General features: G+C 42.0%; 1 protein-coding gene across 1 annotated transcript in view; it reads right to left on the reverse strand.

The window, feature by feature from the left end:
* Window positions 1-3428: 3428 nt before the first annotated feature.
* The window catches only part of Ywhae (tyrosine 3-monooxygenase/tryptophan 5-monooxygenase activation protein epsilon), a 34677-nt gene continuing 22169 nt past the window's right edge, over window positions 3429-15936 (reverse strand). The window contains exons 3-6 of the mRNA XM_021176760.3: window positions 14509-14615; window positions 13149-13355; window positions 9862-9998; window positions 3429-4399 (exon numbers count right to left, since the gene is read on the reverse strand). Coding sequence (XP_021032419.1) covers window positions 4347-4399; window positions 9862-9998; window positions 13149-13355; window positions 14509-14615 — 504 coding nt within the window. The 3' untranslated portion in view covers window positions 3429-4346. The remainder of the gene's footprint in view (window positions 4400-9861; window positions 9999-13148; window positions 13356-14508; window positions 14616-15936) is intronic.

A 15936-nucleotide genomic window follows, 5' to 3' on the forward strand; every position in this document is an offset into this window, starting at 1 on the left:
CCAATCTAGCATCCAACTTGTGATGATCCTCCTGCCTCTCATTTACAACTCTCCATTTGAAACAGGCTCCTAGGTTACTTTATGGAAAAACAGGCTCAGAAGTTTGAATATGTGAGACTGATCAGATACACCTGCCACACAAGCCTCAGGATCTAAGCGTGATCCTTGGAAGACAAAAAGGCAAGACTCTTTCTGGTGTGGCCCACACCTTTATAATCCCAGCACTTGGGAGGCAAAGGCAGATGGATCTGAGTTGGAGGCCAGCCTGGTCTACATACCCAGTTCCAGGACAGCCAGGGCTACACAAAGAAACCCTGTCTCAACAAACAAAAAAAGTCAGGATATGCAGGTGGTGAAGGCCAAGGCCATAAGTTCCAGCACTCAGAGACAGGCAGATCTGAGTTTGAAGCCAGCCTGGTCTACAAGTTGTAGAACAGCCAAGGCTACGCAAACCATTTCAAACACACACACACACACACACATCAGGATGTGATGTGACATTAATAATCCCAGCAATCCCAGGGACCATATGGGAAGTTGGGATTGGGGAGTTGCCCAGAGCCCTCCTGCCAACTAACCTAGAATAAACACCCAAAAAAAAAAAAAAAAAAAAAAAAGAGCATCCCTGCATCAAGCTTTAAGGTGTAAACAGTTATCCTCTGACCTCCATACAATTGAACCAGCTTGCACGCTCAGTATCTCAGCCTCCCTCGATTCCCCTCCCTGTCCCTCACTTATACACACAATAAAATGTTAAAATGAGTTAAATTTGTACACAGGGCTCACACAGGGCTCAAGCCTGGATCTCCACGATTAGTGCTGACCTGGGGCGGATTTCTCCACGGACAGACATGAGTTTGAGGAGGCCAGAGAGGGCACTGGGATGGAATACTTGAGGTTATGTTCTAGGTGGAGGGAACAGATGTGGCCTCTTGGAACAGGGGCAGGCTTGGTATGGCTCAAGAACCTCAAGGAGCCCAGTGTGGCTAAGTGGGATGGGCAAGGAATGAGAGCCAAGTACTAACAAAACACCAGGGCACATAAGAGATTTCAAATGTAAGTTTATTTTTTACTCAACCCAAATGTTCTGGGGATGCTACTAAATCAGCTCACACACTTCAGGGGACAGGGACACTCTGCCTTGCAATGGAGTACCAACTGTCCTTGCAGGGCGAATCACCTTCACAGCCTTTCTTGCTTTTAGCAGCTCTAAAACTCTGAAAAGCCCCCTCTTGACTTTAGCAGATTTCTCCATGAACTCATGGAGTAAAGGTGGGCCTTCGACTCCTGATCCGTACTTCCTGAAGTTCTAGACAGGTTGTGTTTTTTTTTTTTTTTTTTTTTTTTCCCAGTATCAAATTTGCTTGGATATGCTCATGAAGCACTGGGTGGAGATGTGTTGCAGTTTACAGAACTATTGCTCTTACACAAGACCTGACTTCTGTTTAACTACATGGCAGCTCACAATGCCTGTAACTTCAGTTCGAAGGGATCAGATTCTTCAGGGAGGAACACTTGCGTACATACCTGTTGCACATACATAATCACATGCAGGAAAAACACATAATACTCTGCACTTGGAAGACAGAGGCAGGCAGATCTCCGAGGCTGAGGCCAGCCAACTGGCCTCAGAGTTCCTCCAAGACAGCCAGGGCTAAGAAGAAAAACCCTGTCTCTGGAAGACAAAAAGAGAGTCATTGTTTATTACTTAGGTTTGCTGGCTGCACAGAAGTCCATTCTGGACAAGCCAACTTGACAGTGACATCTGTACGGCCAGGCTTGGAGTAAAAGCTCAGTTGGTACAACGCTGCTCAGTAAATAAGCTCCAGGTTTTGTCCTCAAGTACACACCTGTCCTCCCAGCACCCGGGAGATGGAGGAAAGAACTTGAAAGCCATCCTGGGCTGAATTCCCAGGCCAGCCTGAGTAATATGAGACCCAACCTCACAACAAAACAGAATTAGGTATTACTTCACAGTAAGGATGAACTCAGCATCAGGCTCTCAAGGCTGGATGGCCAAAGGGTTTTTTTTTTGTTTTAAATATTTCTAATTCATTGTTTTTGCTTTTTTGAGACAGGGTTTGTGTGTGTAGCCCTGTCTGTCCTGGAACTCATATGTTGACCTGGCTGACCTTGAACTCAAAGAGACTCACCTGCATCTGCCAGAATTTTTTATTTTGGGTTTTTGGAGTTTTTAGCTTCACTATTAAAAAAAATGTTTTTGCCTGAATATATACTCATGTTTGCTGGTACTTGTGGAGGCCAGGTGTCAACTCTGCTAGAACTGGAGTTACAGGCAATGAGGAATGACTCAACTGAGTTCTGGGAACAAGTCCACTGTAGTGTGCTCTTACTGACTGGACCATTATCCCTTCCAGCCCTACGTCCACTACCTGGATCAAGTCCACCAATAAGCTAGTGTTTGGTACAGTAACACTGCGAACAACTGCGTTTCCCGAGTGGCTTTACAAATGGTGTCTTATGAGTCTGATATTGGCCTTAACTATCTGGAAACTTTATGCTAGATATAAAGCAATCATCGGAAACCCCTTTATGACACTGAAGACAACTGTCTTCTATCAATTTGATGAAAAAGAAATTCACAAAAAGCATTATTTCACATGGTAGCCTGTGCTAGAGATAAGAGTCAGCTAGTCTGTGTGACTGGACCTTGTATAACAATCATGGCCTACCCCAGATTACAGCAGTGTGGTACTTTTACAAAAAGTCAACTGCTAATTGTTTTCTAATAGACATTTCCAACCCCAGCATTGCACAAGGAATGTTTTCTGACTCGGGGATATTTACAAATACACCATGCTACTCTACCCACAAACACCTCAGCACCCACCAGTATCTTATTTACTGCAGCACCTTCATTAACAGCAAGACTGGATGCGCCTTATGAGTTGTTCTGAGGAACTCGGGCGTTTACCTGCACTCACACTACCACATGACCTGCTTCTGAAGAAATTATGCACATGGTGTAGCTGTTTCTGTTAACAGGGGATATTGACAAGGGATTCAACCAATACTGTTCTTGCCGCTGACTTATACAGTGAGAAGTGTAATTCTACTTTAGATCAAGGATTATTTCAACACACTGAGCCTTATCTAATTGCAGAAGTCAAAATTACACATTAGAAAATGATCCATAGTTACACCTGTGTTAAATGACTGATGTACTTTAATGATAAATTTAAACATAAATATTGTGTTGCTAACTGGTTTGAAAGACAGGACAATTACTTAGTTGTTCAACACCAGATTACAAGCAATCCTCCCTTCCCCCAAAATATACATCATTGGAAAACAAATGATTTTTGGGATAAAATGGGGGATATTTCACATTCAGACAAACAATACTGTCAAATATGTCTGGACTAGAGATTTTATTTTAGAAGTATAAAGGATGGAGGCATGATATATTTGGCATTTTTAATTTAGGTTTGTTTTATTTAAGTTTAATGTTAATTCCATGCTGTGTTTCAGTAAGAACAATACAGATCTGTATCTGTGGCTCCAGTCAGATATCCAGTAGTACAAATTAGCTTCAAGTTACACATACTGAACAAAAGAGGTTGAGCGAGCGAAGGAGGAAGGAGGAGGGAGGCCGAGGAGGAGGGAGGAGGAACAGAGTTGAACTCGCATGCAGGCTTCCATACCACCTTCAATGCTAACCTGCTTCAGAGGGGGAGGAGTCGGCAAGAATGAGCAGCCACGGATTGTTGAACTGTTACCAGCACCATGCTTTTCAGCAACACTTCAGCAGAGTTCCAAACACAGTTTACAGCAAAACCATTACAACAAACTCCCCCAAAACACCTCAAGCTAACACCCAATTTAAGTTTAAACATTGGTATAAAATTCAATTTAACAATTAAAAAAAGGAAAAATGACAGCGCATATGCCTCTATTGTGTGATTAATCTTTCTTAGATGCATCACCTAGAAGTCTAATGCCTTTCAAATGTCATTTCCATTTCTAATGATGATCTTGCCACGTGTGGCCGGAGACAATACAGTAATGCTGAAAAAGCCTCTATGCAGTCCTGTTAGTGTCGTAAAGAACCTAAAGCTGGGACCAGTAAAATCCACAGAAATTCACTCTTGCCTTAAGAACTTCTGAAAACTGTTGGTTTGTTTGTTTGTTTGTTTGTTTGTTTTAAAAAAGGGGAGGGGAGAAAAAAAAGAAAAAGAAAGAAAAACAACAGGGCAGGAACCTAAATTCTGAGACCAAATGTGAAAGTCAAATTTGGTGGTTCTCAGTGACAATGGGGAACTTCCGAGGAGAGGGAGGGGGTGGGGTAGTCAGAGATGGTTTCTCTTGTTGGCTTTTATTATGTCTCACTGATTCTCATCTTCCACATCCTGCAGCGCTTCTTTATTCTGCTCTTCACCTGTAAGGAACAAGGCACAGTTACTGTCATATGCTCACATATGGTCACAAAGATATCATTCCAAGCTAAGGGTCCCTAGTTTCACTACAACTGTTAGCAAACATCAGCAGGCAAAAGGTCTTCTAATCCTCACAGCTGAGGCGCTTAAACCAGAGCTACCAACCACAGTCCTGAAATAATCAAGTGTTATAGGACGATATAATTAAAAATTTTAAAGGCTCAGAAATCAAGTGTCTCTGGTAAACAAGCCTTTCAAGAGCACATACAAATACTACTCTTAAAATCCTCTTTCTGTGTTTCCAGGGTCAAATCCTCTTTCTCAGTAACCTCACCTCTTCAAGAGCCACCAGGACCTTGCTTTGGACCTTGAGGTGGGAGGTATTTGCCCACAAGCTCAACATCAGCTACCCTTCCAGGGGATGTAAGTTCTACAGAGTTCTATGGTGTTTGGGGAAGATGTGCTACTGTATATGAATATTTCTCTTATGGTAGCCAGTTAGGCCAAAGAGCAGATTCTTTTCTTCGGAGTGAAACCCTTGGTCATGGAGGGTATTACTGAAGGGCATTTAGACAACTCTCATGCTATTTCTCTTTACTCTTTGAACATGACAATCAGCCTGCAGTGCTAACATGCAAGAGAAAGCCAACTCTATTCACTGGAGGGCCATCTACCTACTTATAAGCATGAATCCAGTCAGCCACAGTTTAGAAAACATGCAAAGCTTTTGCCAAAAAAAAAAAAAAAAAAAGGTAAAAACTGTATCCTTTTTGTATGTTATAGTTTTGGGAGAATTATTACTTTGAATCAAAAAAACTTCAACTAGCCTGAGGGTGGGGGTTGGGGAATGGTAATACAGCATGTACTTAGCATGCATAAGGCTCTATGTTCAATTCCCAACAATACATAAAAATAAGAACACACGTAAACACACACTCAGTTAAGTGCTACTGAACCAATTTTTAAAATGCTACTAACTATTCAACAAAGAAAAGCAGTCTGACAAGAGAATAGCTTAGATGACAAGATGTATAAAGCTTACACGTGTAGCATTTATACTGAAGCCTCACAACAGCAATAAGCATCAAGGAAAGTACTCTCAAGTTTCTTGTGGTGAGAAAGTTTTGACATTGATGTGTAATTAATAAGTTACATAAATAAGGCCAAGCCTTTATCACAGCACAAGGGTTTAAGGCCAGTATGAACTACACATTAAGATGCTGTCTCAAAAATGAAAGTTGCTTAGAGCACATGGAGGGCTTAACTTGTAAAATGGCAAAGACATAGCCGGGCATGGTGTCGCACACCTTTAATCCCAGCACTCGGAAGGCAGAGGCAGGCGGATTTCTGAGTTCAAGGCCAGCCTCATTTACAGAGTAAGTTCCAGGACAGCCAGGACTATACAGAGAAACCCTGTCTCGAAAAACCAAAAAAAAAAAAAAAAAAGATGGGAAAGACATGCAAAGACAAACGTAACCAACTCCTGGGGAAATAGAGAGGCCAACCCTCCAGAGCAATGCATTCACTCAGGAGCTTGCATGTTCAGGCTCTCATTTGTAAAAGGAACACGCTGGAAAGTGCGCTAACAGACCAAAGGAGCACACACAAGCAACAGGTAAACATGGCAAGAATCCCAGGCACTCAGACACAAGACATCAAAGTCACACATATAAGCCACACTCAACTAGCCAAGGAAGGTAGCAGGCCATGGTTGTCTGCAGACTTAGCACCTGAGAAGGTAGCCAGCCAACCAGGTGAGTCTGTAGGGACAGGTGCTCACAGGCAAGCATTATTAATGAGAACCAAACAGCAGAACTCCCTGCAACACAACAACGACTTACAACGCAGTTTTAAGGGAAGGAAGAGTTGGGTTTTCCTTTAGGAATCTACAGTCAAGGAGAGAGGGAGGGCGATCAGGAAAATATAACGCACATTACACATTACAGGAAAATAAACCACAACAGGACAAAGGGAACATCAGGAGTAAACTCTGGTCTTTGTATTTGAATAAACCTCAAGAAATAAATAATCGGGCGTGGTGGCACACACCTTTAATCCCAGCACTTGGGAGGCAGAGGCAGGCGGATTTCTGAGTTCGAGGCCAGCCTGGTCTACAAAGTGAGTGCCAGGACAGCCAAGGCTACACAGAGAAACCCTGTCTCAGAAAACCAAATAAATAAATAAATAACCTGTCCAATTTTTTCCTTTACTCCCAAGAAACTCTTTGGAGGTTCACAAATGGGGAGGAGTCCACTGACACATGTATTTTACCCACTTCAGGATTAGGAAAAGGCAGAGCATACACAATTCCTCTCTAAGAAACCAGTCCTCTTAAGACTTAAGAGAAACGGACTGAAGACCATGGGAAACAGCAGTTAGGTGGTGGTGGCAGGATGCCTTTTATCCCAAAAGAGACAAAGACAGACAAATCTCTGAGTTCAAGGCTAGGCTAGTCTAGAGAGTGAGTTCCAGGACAGCCAGAGCTACACAGAGAAACCCTGTCTTGAAAAACCAAAACCGTGGGGAAAACAACAGAGCCAGGGAAACAGCATGATCAGAGAATCAGAGAATCAAAGAATCTCTGTCCTCCACAGACACACAAATGAATTACAACATTATCACACACCTTTAATCCCAGCACTCGGGAAGCAGAGGCAGGTGGATTTCTGAATTCAAGGCCAACCTGGTCTATATACCAGGATAGCCAGGGCTACACGGAGAAACCCTGTCTTGAACCCCCACCCCCAAGAAAAAAAATTGGTGTCACCAAACCCAGTCTAGAATGGCATTATAATCCAGTAATAGTTTTAAAATGTAATGTCCTAGAGATTTGAAAGGTAGAGTGGTCAATACTGCTCACCAAGCTCTCTTTGTCCTTTAGTCCTTCTAACATAAGAGCTACTAGCCAGGGGCTGGTGAAATGGCTCAGGGGTTAAGAGCACCAACTGCTCTTCCAAAGGTCCTGAGTTCAAATCCCATCAACCACATGGTGGCTCACAACCATCTGTAATGAGATCTGATGCCCTCTTCTGGTTTGTCTGAAGACAGCTACAGTGTACTTACATATAACAATAAATAAATCTTTAAAAAAAAAAAAAAGAGGGGGCTGGTGAGATGGCTCAGTGGGTAAGAGCACCCGACTGCTCTTCCGAAGGTCCAGAGTTCAAATCCCAGCAACCACATGGTGGCTCACAACCATCCGTAACGAGATCTGGCGCCCTCTTCTGGAGTGTCTGAAGACAGCTACAGTGTACTTACATATAATAAAATAAATAAATCTTTAAAAAAAAAAAAAAGAGAGAGAGAGAGAGAGCTACTAGCCCTCTGTAAGCTATGGAACACTGTGTAAAATGCAGCTGAATACAGTCATTCTGCAAACTTATTGTTAAAACACAACATTTGGGCTGGAGAGATAGCTCAGCAGTTAAGAGCACTGACTCTTCTTCCGGAGGTCCTGAGTTCAAATCCCAGCAACCACATGGTGGCTCACAACCATCCATGCATGATGAGATCCGATGCCCTCTTCTGGGGTGTCTGAAGACAGCTACAGTGTACTTATGTATAATATAATAATAAGACAGCTACTAGTGTACTTACATATAAATAAATCTTTTTTTAAAAAATACAACAACATTTAATGCTAGCAAGGTCATGGTCATCAGTTCTTTTTTCTTTTCTTTTTTTTTTTTTGAGACAGGGTTTTTTTGGGGGGGGGTGGGGAGGGGGTGTTCGAGACAGGGTTTCTCTGTGTAGCCCTGGCTGTCCTGGAACTCAGAAATCCGCCTGTCTCTGCCTCACAAGTGCTGGGATTAAAGGGGTTCACCACTGCCCGGCTTCCATCAGTTCTCCTTAAGGCTGACAGAGGCTGCGTTAAGTGCTGTGTGGAAAGGTATGCCATGGCTCTCTCAGGGCTGGCAAAGTAAGAAGTTCACACCATGTATCTCATTACAACACTCGTCATAGAATATATAAATACTTGATGACCTAGTGAGCTTTCAGAAGCTGACCAAGCAAGTTCTCACATAGGTAGGAAAAATAAAGTAAAAAAAAAAAATCAAACTCAATTTTGCCAGAAAAGGGAAGTGGATACCATTCGTAACTCATGCACTCTGATTTACAGTGCAAATTCCAGGATAGCCAGACTACATACAGAGAAACACTGTCTCGAAAACCAAATAATAAAACCCACACACTTGGGCTAGAGAAATGGCTCAGCAATTAAGAGCACGGGCTGATCTTCCAGAAGTCTTGAGTTCAATTCCCAGCAACCACATAGTAGCCCACAGCTGTACAGTTCTAGGGAATATCACAACCTCTACTGTCCTCTGAAGTATCAGGTACACATGTGGTGCACAATCATATACGGAGGCAAGACACCCACACATATACATAAAATAACTGTTTAAAAATTAATCTTATTTTAAAAAGCTTGTTTTCAATCCCCCACCACCAACGGTATAAAATTACCTCATAATAGATCAATCCCATATAAAATTGATCTTTAGATGTACAGTTACTAACATGCACAAGGGTCTAAATTCTACCCTACACGCACGCACACGCATGCACACACACACACACACCTCTACCATAAAAACAAATGTGACCAACTTCAACTTTTATATCTAAAGTTAAAATTTACCCACACATCTCCTAAACAATTACTTCTGCAAAAAATAGTTAACTCTGTAAATGAAAATCCAAAACCAGACAATACCAGAACTCATGAGCATGGACCTAAGGACAGATCATCTTATTCCTCATAGAACCCTAGAGGAAAATTCTACACAGGCACCAGAATACAGCCAGAGATGAAGTATATACCTGGAAAACACAGGCCTAGGCTTTGAAAAGGGACCCCACACACAGAAACAAGATGTTTCATTAATACCTACTAATGCCTCTGTCACTCCCTCCCAAACAAATTTTGAGACTATAAAAGGAAATGGGGCCTGGAGAGATGGATCCGTGCTTAAGACTGCTCTGTTCTTCCAAGGACCTAAGTTCAATCCCAAACACCCACTTAGAAACATCTGTAACTTCAGTTCTAGGAGATCCATTGCTGCCTCTGACCTCGGAGGACATTCATGCAGTACACAGACATATATGAAGCCAAAACACAAAAGATAAAATACAAGTTTATAAATAAAAAAGGAAATGATGGTTTCCTGTCATTTTGCCCCTATAGTGACTAAAGCAGTATGAGTACTAACACAATGTCACTAAAGGCAAAACTTTTACATTTTTGAATATTAGCATAAGATTTATCACAGATGAAATTGTCAAATAGGCCTTTTACTTTCACTATCAAGGCCTAAATGGCACTCAGACACCATTTCCTATAGAAGGAATAAAATAAACATAGCAGACAGGCTATGAGTCTGAATTGCAGACCAAGATTAAAAAAACAGCAGAAGAATTTAGAAGAGGAAACCAAAGAGAAGACATGAGGGGGCTTCCTCACCATCGCCCTGCATGTCTGAGGTCCACAGCGTCAGGTTATCACGTAGCAGCTGCATGATGAGCGTAGAGTCCTTATAGCTTTCTTCACTCAGCGTGTCCAGTTCTGCAATTGCGTCATCAAAAGCTGCTTTTGCCAACCTGAAATGAATGCACTATCATTAGTCCACCAGACTCAATGATATAAAAGCTGATATAAACTGCTAAAAGATAACTCTGAATAAAAATATGTATGAGCCTATATTTTTGTCTAGTTTGTTTTTAGTAATTAAAAAAAACCTTTAAGAGCCGGGCGTGCTGGCATACGCCTTTAATCCCAGCACTCGGGAGACAGAGGCAGGCAGATTTCTGAGTTCAAGGCCAACCTGGTCTACAAAGTGAGTTCCAGGACAGCCAGGGCTATACAGAGAAACCTTGTCTTGAAAAACCAAAACCAAAACAAAACAAAACAAACCAACCAACCAAACAAACAAACAAACAAACAAACAACACCCTTTAAAATATGTATTTCTAGAAATCTGTATCGCTCCACCTGTCATAGTTGCCTCTGTCTCCACCACATTTATCCTAAGAATCAAACTCTGGATATGAGGCACCCCTACCTACTCAGCCATCTAACACTTTCCTATATATAAACCAAGGCTGGCCTTGGAATCCCAACCCTAGCCAAGAGTGCTAGCACATTACTAACTTCTGCACTCAGGAAGGGAGTGAGATCTAGTTCCATGGCAGCTGGAATGACACAGTGAGAACCTATCTCAAAGCAATTATATAAACCACCTTAGCCTCTCACATGGGATGATTATTACAGCCCTGTACAACCTCACCCAGATGGCTCACAACCATCTGTAAAGGAATCCGATGCCCTCTTCTGGTGTGTCTGAAGAGAGTTATAGTGTACTCATATACATAAAACTTTTTAAAATAAATAAATAAATAAAACAGTAAGCCATCTCCCTAGTCACAAGGCACTAATTATTAATGATTTATACAAACTATTACAAATAGGCTAGACTAAAGAAGATCTATACACTCCACCCCAAACTGCCATAAAAATCCATGTGTGATAAAGATATTTTCCTGAGTTCTCTAAGATTTGATGAAAGAGAAAATTTTGGATGCACAATAGTATAAGTCAATACAATATTGGGCTATGTGAGCTAATTTACTAATGAGCTATAGCCCAAGTCCCATTTGCTACACCTTAAAAAAAAAAGAAAATGGAATCTACACTTAGCAAAGGCAAAGAGGCATCAACCTAGAGCTATGTATGAGGAAACAAAAGTGAAAGAGTCAACACTAACAGGTTAGATTAACAGGTATAAGAAACTACCTCAACCTTGTCCTCTGACAGACAAACAGACAGACAGACAGACTTTTTATTTTGCATTGTGGGTGGGTATGTGGGTCCTGGAGGTGACTCAGCCTGGCAAGCTTCCTATCAAGCATTTTTACCTGCTGAGCTACCTCCCTGGCCCATACATTAAAAAATAATAATAATTTAAGAGGTGCAAAGTGAAAAAAGCAACCAATGTCCACTTTCCAGTTCTATGTACCTAAATGTACATAAACACAAACATATATACACAATAAAACACAAAGACCTTGGATTCAATATTCTGCACTAAAAACAGAGGAAACAGTTCATACACCAATGTACTTTACTAAAGGTAAAAGGAAGCCGGGCGTGGTGGCGCACACCTTTAATCCCAGCACTCGGGAGGCAGAGGCAGGCAGATTTCTGAGTTTGAGGCCAGCCTGGTCTACAGGGCTATACAGAGAAACCCTGTCTCGGAAAAAAGAAAAGAAACAACAACACAGTTAAAAGGAGGGCTGGAGAGATGGCTCAGTGGTTAAGAGCACTGACTACTCTTCTAGAGGTCTAGAGTTCAATTCCCAACAGCCACATGATGGCTCACAATCATCCGTAATGGGATACAATGCCCTCTGAAGGTAGCTACAGTGTACTCATATAAATAAATAAATCATTTTTTTTAAAAAAGGTAAAAGGACGCATGTGATTTCACACTGTAACCAAGGCAAGTGCACTTATCCTCCTGCCTCAGTCTCCTGAGAACTGGGATTACAGGCATAAACCACCAGCCCTGGATAAGACAGATCTATAGATACTGTTACCAAGAAATTAAAACAATTTTACTTATGTAGACGCCAAGAACAAGAAAACTGAGAGACAGTGAAACGGGTTAGGGGAGACTGGGTAAGAGAGTCACACTTAAACTTAGGCTGGGTGGAATGATGAAAATGTTTTTAAATAGCTAATGCTGATGGTTCTAAAACACGATTTACAAACCAGAAACAAGCTGAAATAAAAATGAGAGAAAAGAAGGTTGGAGAGATGACTCAGTGGTTAAATACATTAGCTGTCCTTCCACAGGATCTATGTTCAGTCCCCAGCACTTACAAGGGCTCACAACTAGTAAGGCCATGATTTGAGTCCTAAGGCCATCATAGTAGAAAGAGAACCAATTACCTCAAGTTGTCCTCTGACCTTCATCTGCCATGCCATGGGTACATACATGTGTACACACACACACACAAATGTACCAAAAACTTAAAAGAGTGACAATAGTTTCATATCACCAATGAGACCGAAAACAAAACTGTTCATATTAAACAGAAAACATTTTTTCACTAAGAGTATTAAAAACATTCCCAGGCCCGGGCTTGGTGGCTCACGCCTTTAATCCCAGCACTCAGGAGGCAGAGGCAGGCAGATTTCTGAGTTCAAGGCCAGCCTGGTCTACAAAGTGAGTTCCAGGACAGCCAGGGGTACACAGAGGAACCCTGTCTCGAAAAACCAAAAAGAAAAAAAAAGCATTCCCAGGATGTTGAGGTGGTAAACATTTATAATCCATTCAAGACTGGGCTAGGCTAGGCTAGGCTAGGCGAGGCGAGGCGAGGCGAGGCGAGGCGAGGCGAGGCGAGGCGAGGCGAGGCGAGGCGAGGCGAGGCGAGGCGAGGCGAGGCGAGGCGAGGCGAGGCGAGGCGAGGCGAGGCGAGGCGAGGCGAGGCGAGGCGAGGCGAGGCGAGGCGAGGCGAGGCGAGGCGAGGCGAGGCGAGGCGAGGCGAGGCGAGGCGAGGCGAGGCGAGGCGAGGTGAGGTGAGGCGAGGCTAGGTTAGATATCTAGTACCAAGACCCTGCCTCAAACAAAGCAAGCAACCCCAAACTTTATGTCAAGAGAATCCTGTGACAACCACAAGAAAACAGAAGGTAGCTCCCTCCTCTAGAACGCTTTCACTCCACACTGGGAACTTTCGTCCACTACTTACCTGCAGGCACGGTCGGGGGAATTAAGAATTTCATAGTAGAATACGGAAAAGTTGAGAGCAAGACCTAAACGAATGGGGTGCGTTGGAGGAAGTTCTGTCATCGCAATGTCACTAGCAGCTTTGTAAGCCACGAGGCTGTTCTCTGCTGCCTCCTTCCTGTCATTTCCTGTGGCAAACTCAGCCAGATACCTGTGGTAGTCCCCTTTCCTACAATACAATAGTAGACAAAAAACACAATTAGAAAATAGTCCTTACAGCATGGAAATTTTCTCTACCATGTAGTACATAACAAAATACAGTTAACACTTAAGATATAGATTTTTTTTAGAAACTTTACAAACGACATATATTTTTAAAAAACTTTACAAAATTCAGTATCCATCAGGTTGGAAATCCTTCTTTCTTAAGGACTTCCTGGGTTTTTTTTGTTGTTGTTGTTTTTGCTTTTTTGTTTTTTTGGTTTTTTTCAAGACAGGGTTTCTCTGTGTAGCCATGGCTGTCCTGGAACTCACTCTGCAGACCAGGCTGGCCTCGCACTCAGAAATCCACCTGTCTCTGCCTCCCAAGTGCTGGGAATAAAGGTGTGTGCCATCACTGCCCGGCCGGAATTCCTGTTTTAAATTATTGACAAACTACCTCAGAAAATAACTGGGAAAAAAAAATGAAAATCACCTGACTGGTACACAAATGTCTCCGAAGAAGAGCATACACTTTTTCTGCCATCACTTCAGTTCCCAGAACCCAGAAGCCCTGAGCACGCTGAGCCCTGTTATTCCTGAGTTACTCTCAGCCTTATTTCTCTACAGAAAGTTAAGATTATACTGTAAAATGGGAAACTTTAGCTAAGAAGGAAGCCACAAAAACCAAAAACCCAGGCAGGGTGTGGTAACATATAATCCTAGCACTTTGGAAGTTAACAGGATCACCCCAAATCTGAGATGATCCCAATCTACAGAGTTCCAGGCCAATCAGAAATACAAAGACCTCTTCTCAAATAAACCAGACAACCTTAATTACACTCAGGAAGCTGGCAGATCTCTAAATTCTAGGCTAGCATGGTCTGCCATTATTGAGTTCCAGGACAGCCGAGGATGGACAATGGGTGGGGGAAAGGAGGGTCAGCTCAACAATGAAAAGCTGGGTATTTTGTACAGGTACTTTGCACAACAGTCAGACAATCTCAAATACAATTAATTCTTCATTAGTATTGTTTTTTCAACTAATTAAAACTCTAAAGTTCTGATAACTAACCCTCCATTCTCAGCTATTTTTAAATAAAAGTTGAAAATCTACATTTAAAAAGTTATGGTTCTAAAGCCAACTTTAAATCTTACATTTTCCCTTCTAGTATAGAACCTACATTTTATAATAGAAAACCTTGGACTCGCCAGTGTTAGCTGCTGGAATGAGGTGTTTGTCCAGTACATCCAGAATGTCACAACAGATTAACTTGAGCTCAGTTTCAACCTAGGGAGGGAAAACATCCAATTAACTTTGGCAATTCAAAAGTCTTTATTATATTCTAAATATAATAATATCTCAAGAACCTAGTCTTAAAGCACATATGTCTTAGACTGCTACAAGGTGAAGAGGCGTGGGCGCTGGTTTATCCTCTGTAAGACCAACCCCAAGCATAAACAGCTACAAATGTAGCCCTTGTCTTCAAGCAGTGTCCATGGAAAATTCATTTCACCTTATCAGAGAAAAATAAACGTTAAGCATTCTGTAAAAAAAAAAAAAAAAAAAGCACATATGTCTCCAAATCCTTAGACCTAGTCCTTAAAAGTTGATAGAAAACTGGTAAGAGTATAGAAAGCCTCTTCTTTAAAGCATACACAACCCCCCACAGTTCACCTAAAGACTAACCATGCACTTACATGAACTAATTCCCATTGTAAGGTACCAACTGTGATGGCTACTCTTGGTTGTCCGATTGACTATACTTGGAAGTAACAGCAGCCAACTTGAGGTGGGAAACCCATCCCAAATCGTGTGGAGTTAGAGATTCACCTAAACCTGGGCCACCCCTTCTGGCGGCAGCTCATTTAAGACAAGAATGAAGAAGGATGTTGCTTTCTCTGCCCCCACTCTCACTGGCAACTTCATCTATCCTGAACCATTTCTTCCTGGTGTTAGAACGCACGCTCTGATGTTCCAATGTGGACTGAAAACTGGCAGCTCTCTACACCTCCCAGAGACTCCAGGACTAGATTGGGACTGCTGAAACATCTAGTCTCAAAACAACTACTAGATCCTTGGCCACTCTGTCAGAAGACAGGGATTATTGGACTACTTGGGCTACTATTTATTTTAAAGATAGAACATTTGCCCAAAGGCATAAACTTGCAAGAACTTTAAAAAAATAAAAAAAGAATGAATGGATCAATCCCAGCACCACAACAAATATGTAAGGTGACAGGACTTGAGCCAAAGCAGTTCCAAGACCAAAAAAAAAAAAACCCCCAAAAAACAAAAACAAAACTCAAATCCATTTTGTCTTCAATCAGTATGCTCCAACAATCACTCTACTGTAGAGATCAAGAACCAGTTACAACAGCAAAACAAATTAAACATTGTCAAGTGTCCTCTAAAGCACATGGTATCCCTGAACACATGTTGGAGTTTGACTTAAGGTTATGTGAGTATATAATGGATCTGTGACACGGCCATGGGAATAACCGATGTTATATTTCTCAAGAAGGAAATGTGGAATGCCAACAAATTTGAGAAGGAACACAGGGAACACCCATGACCTTCCCCAATTTCTACAAAAGAATTAGGGTAAATG

Source organism: Mus caroli, unplaced genomic scaffold, assembly GCF_978045245.1.
Source record: "Mus caroli unplaced genomic scaffold, Mus_caroli_1 scaffold_13, whole genome shotgun sequence".
Taxonomy (NCBI): Eukaryota; Metazoa; Chordata; class Mammalia; order Rodentia; family Muridae; genus Mus; species Mus caroli.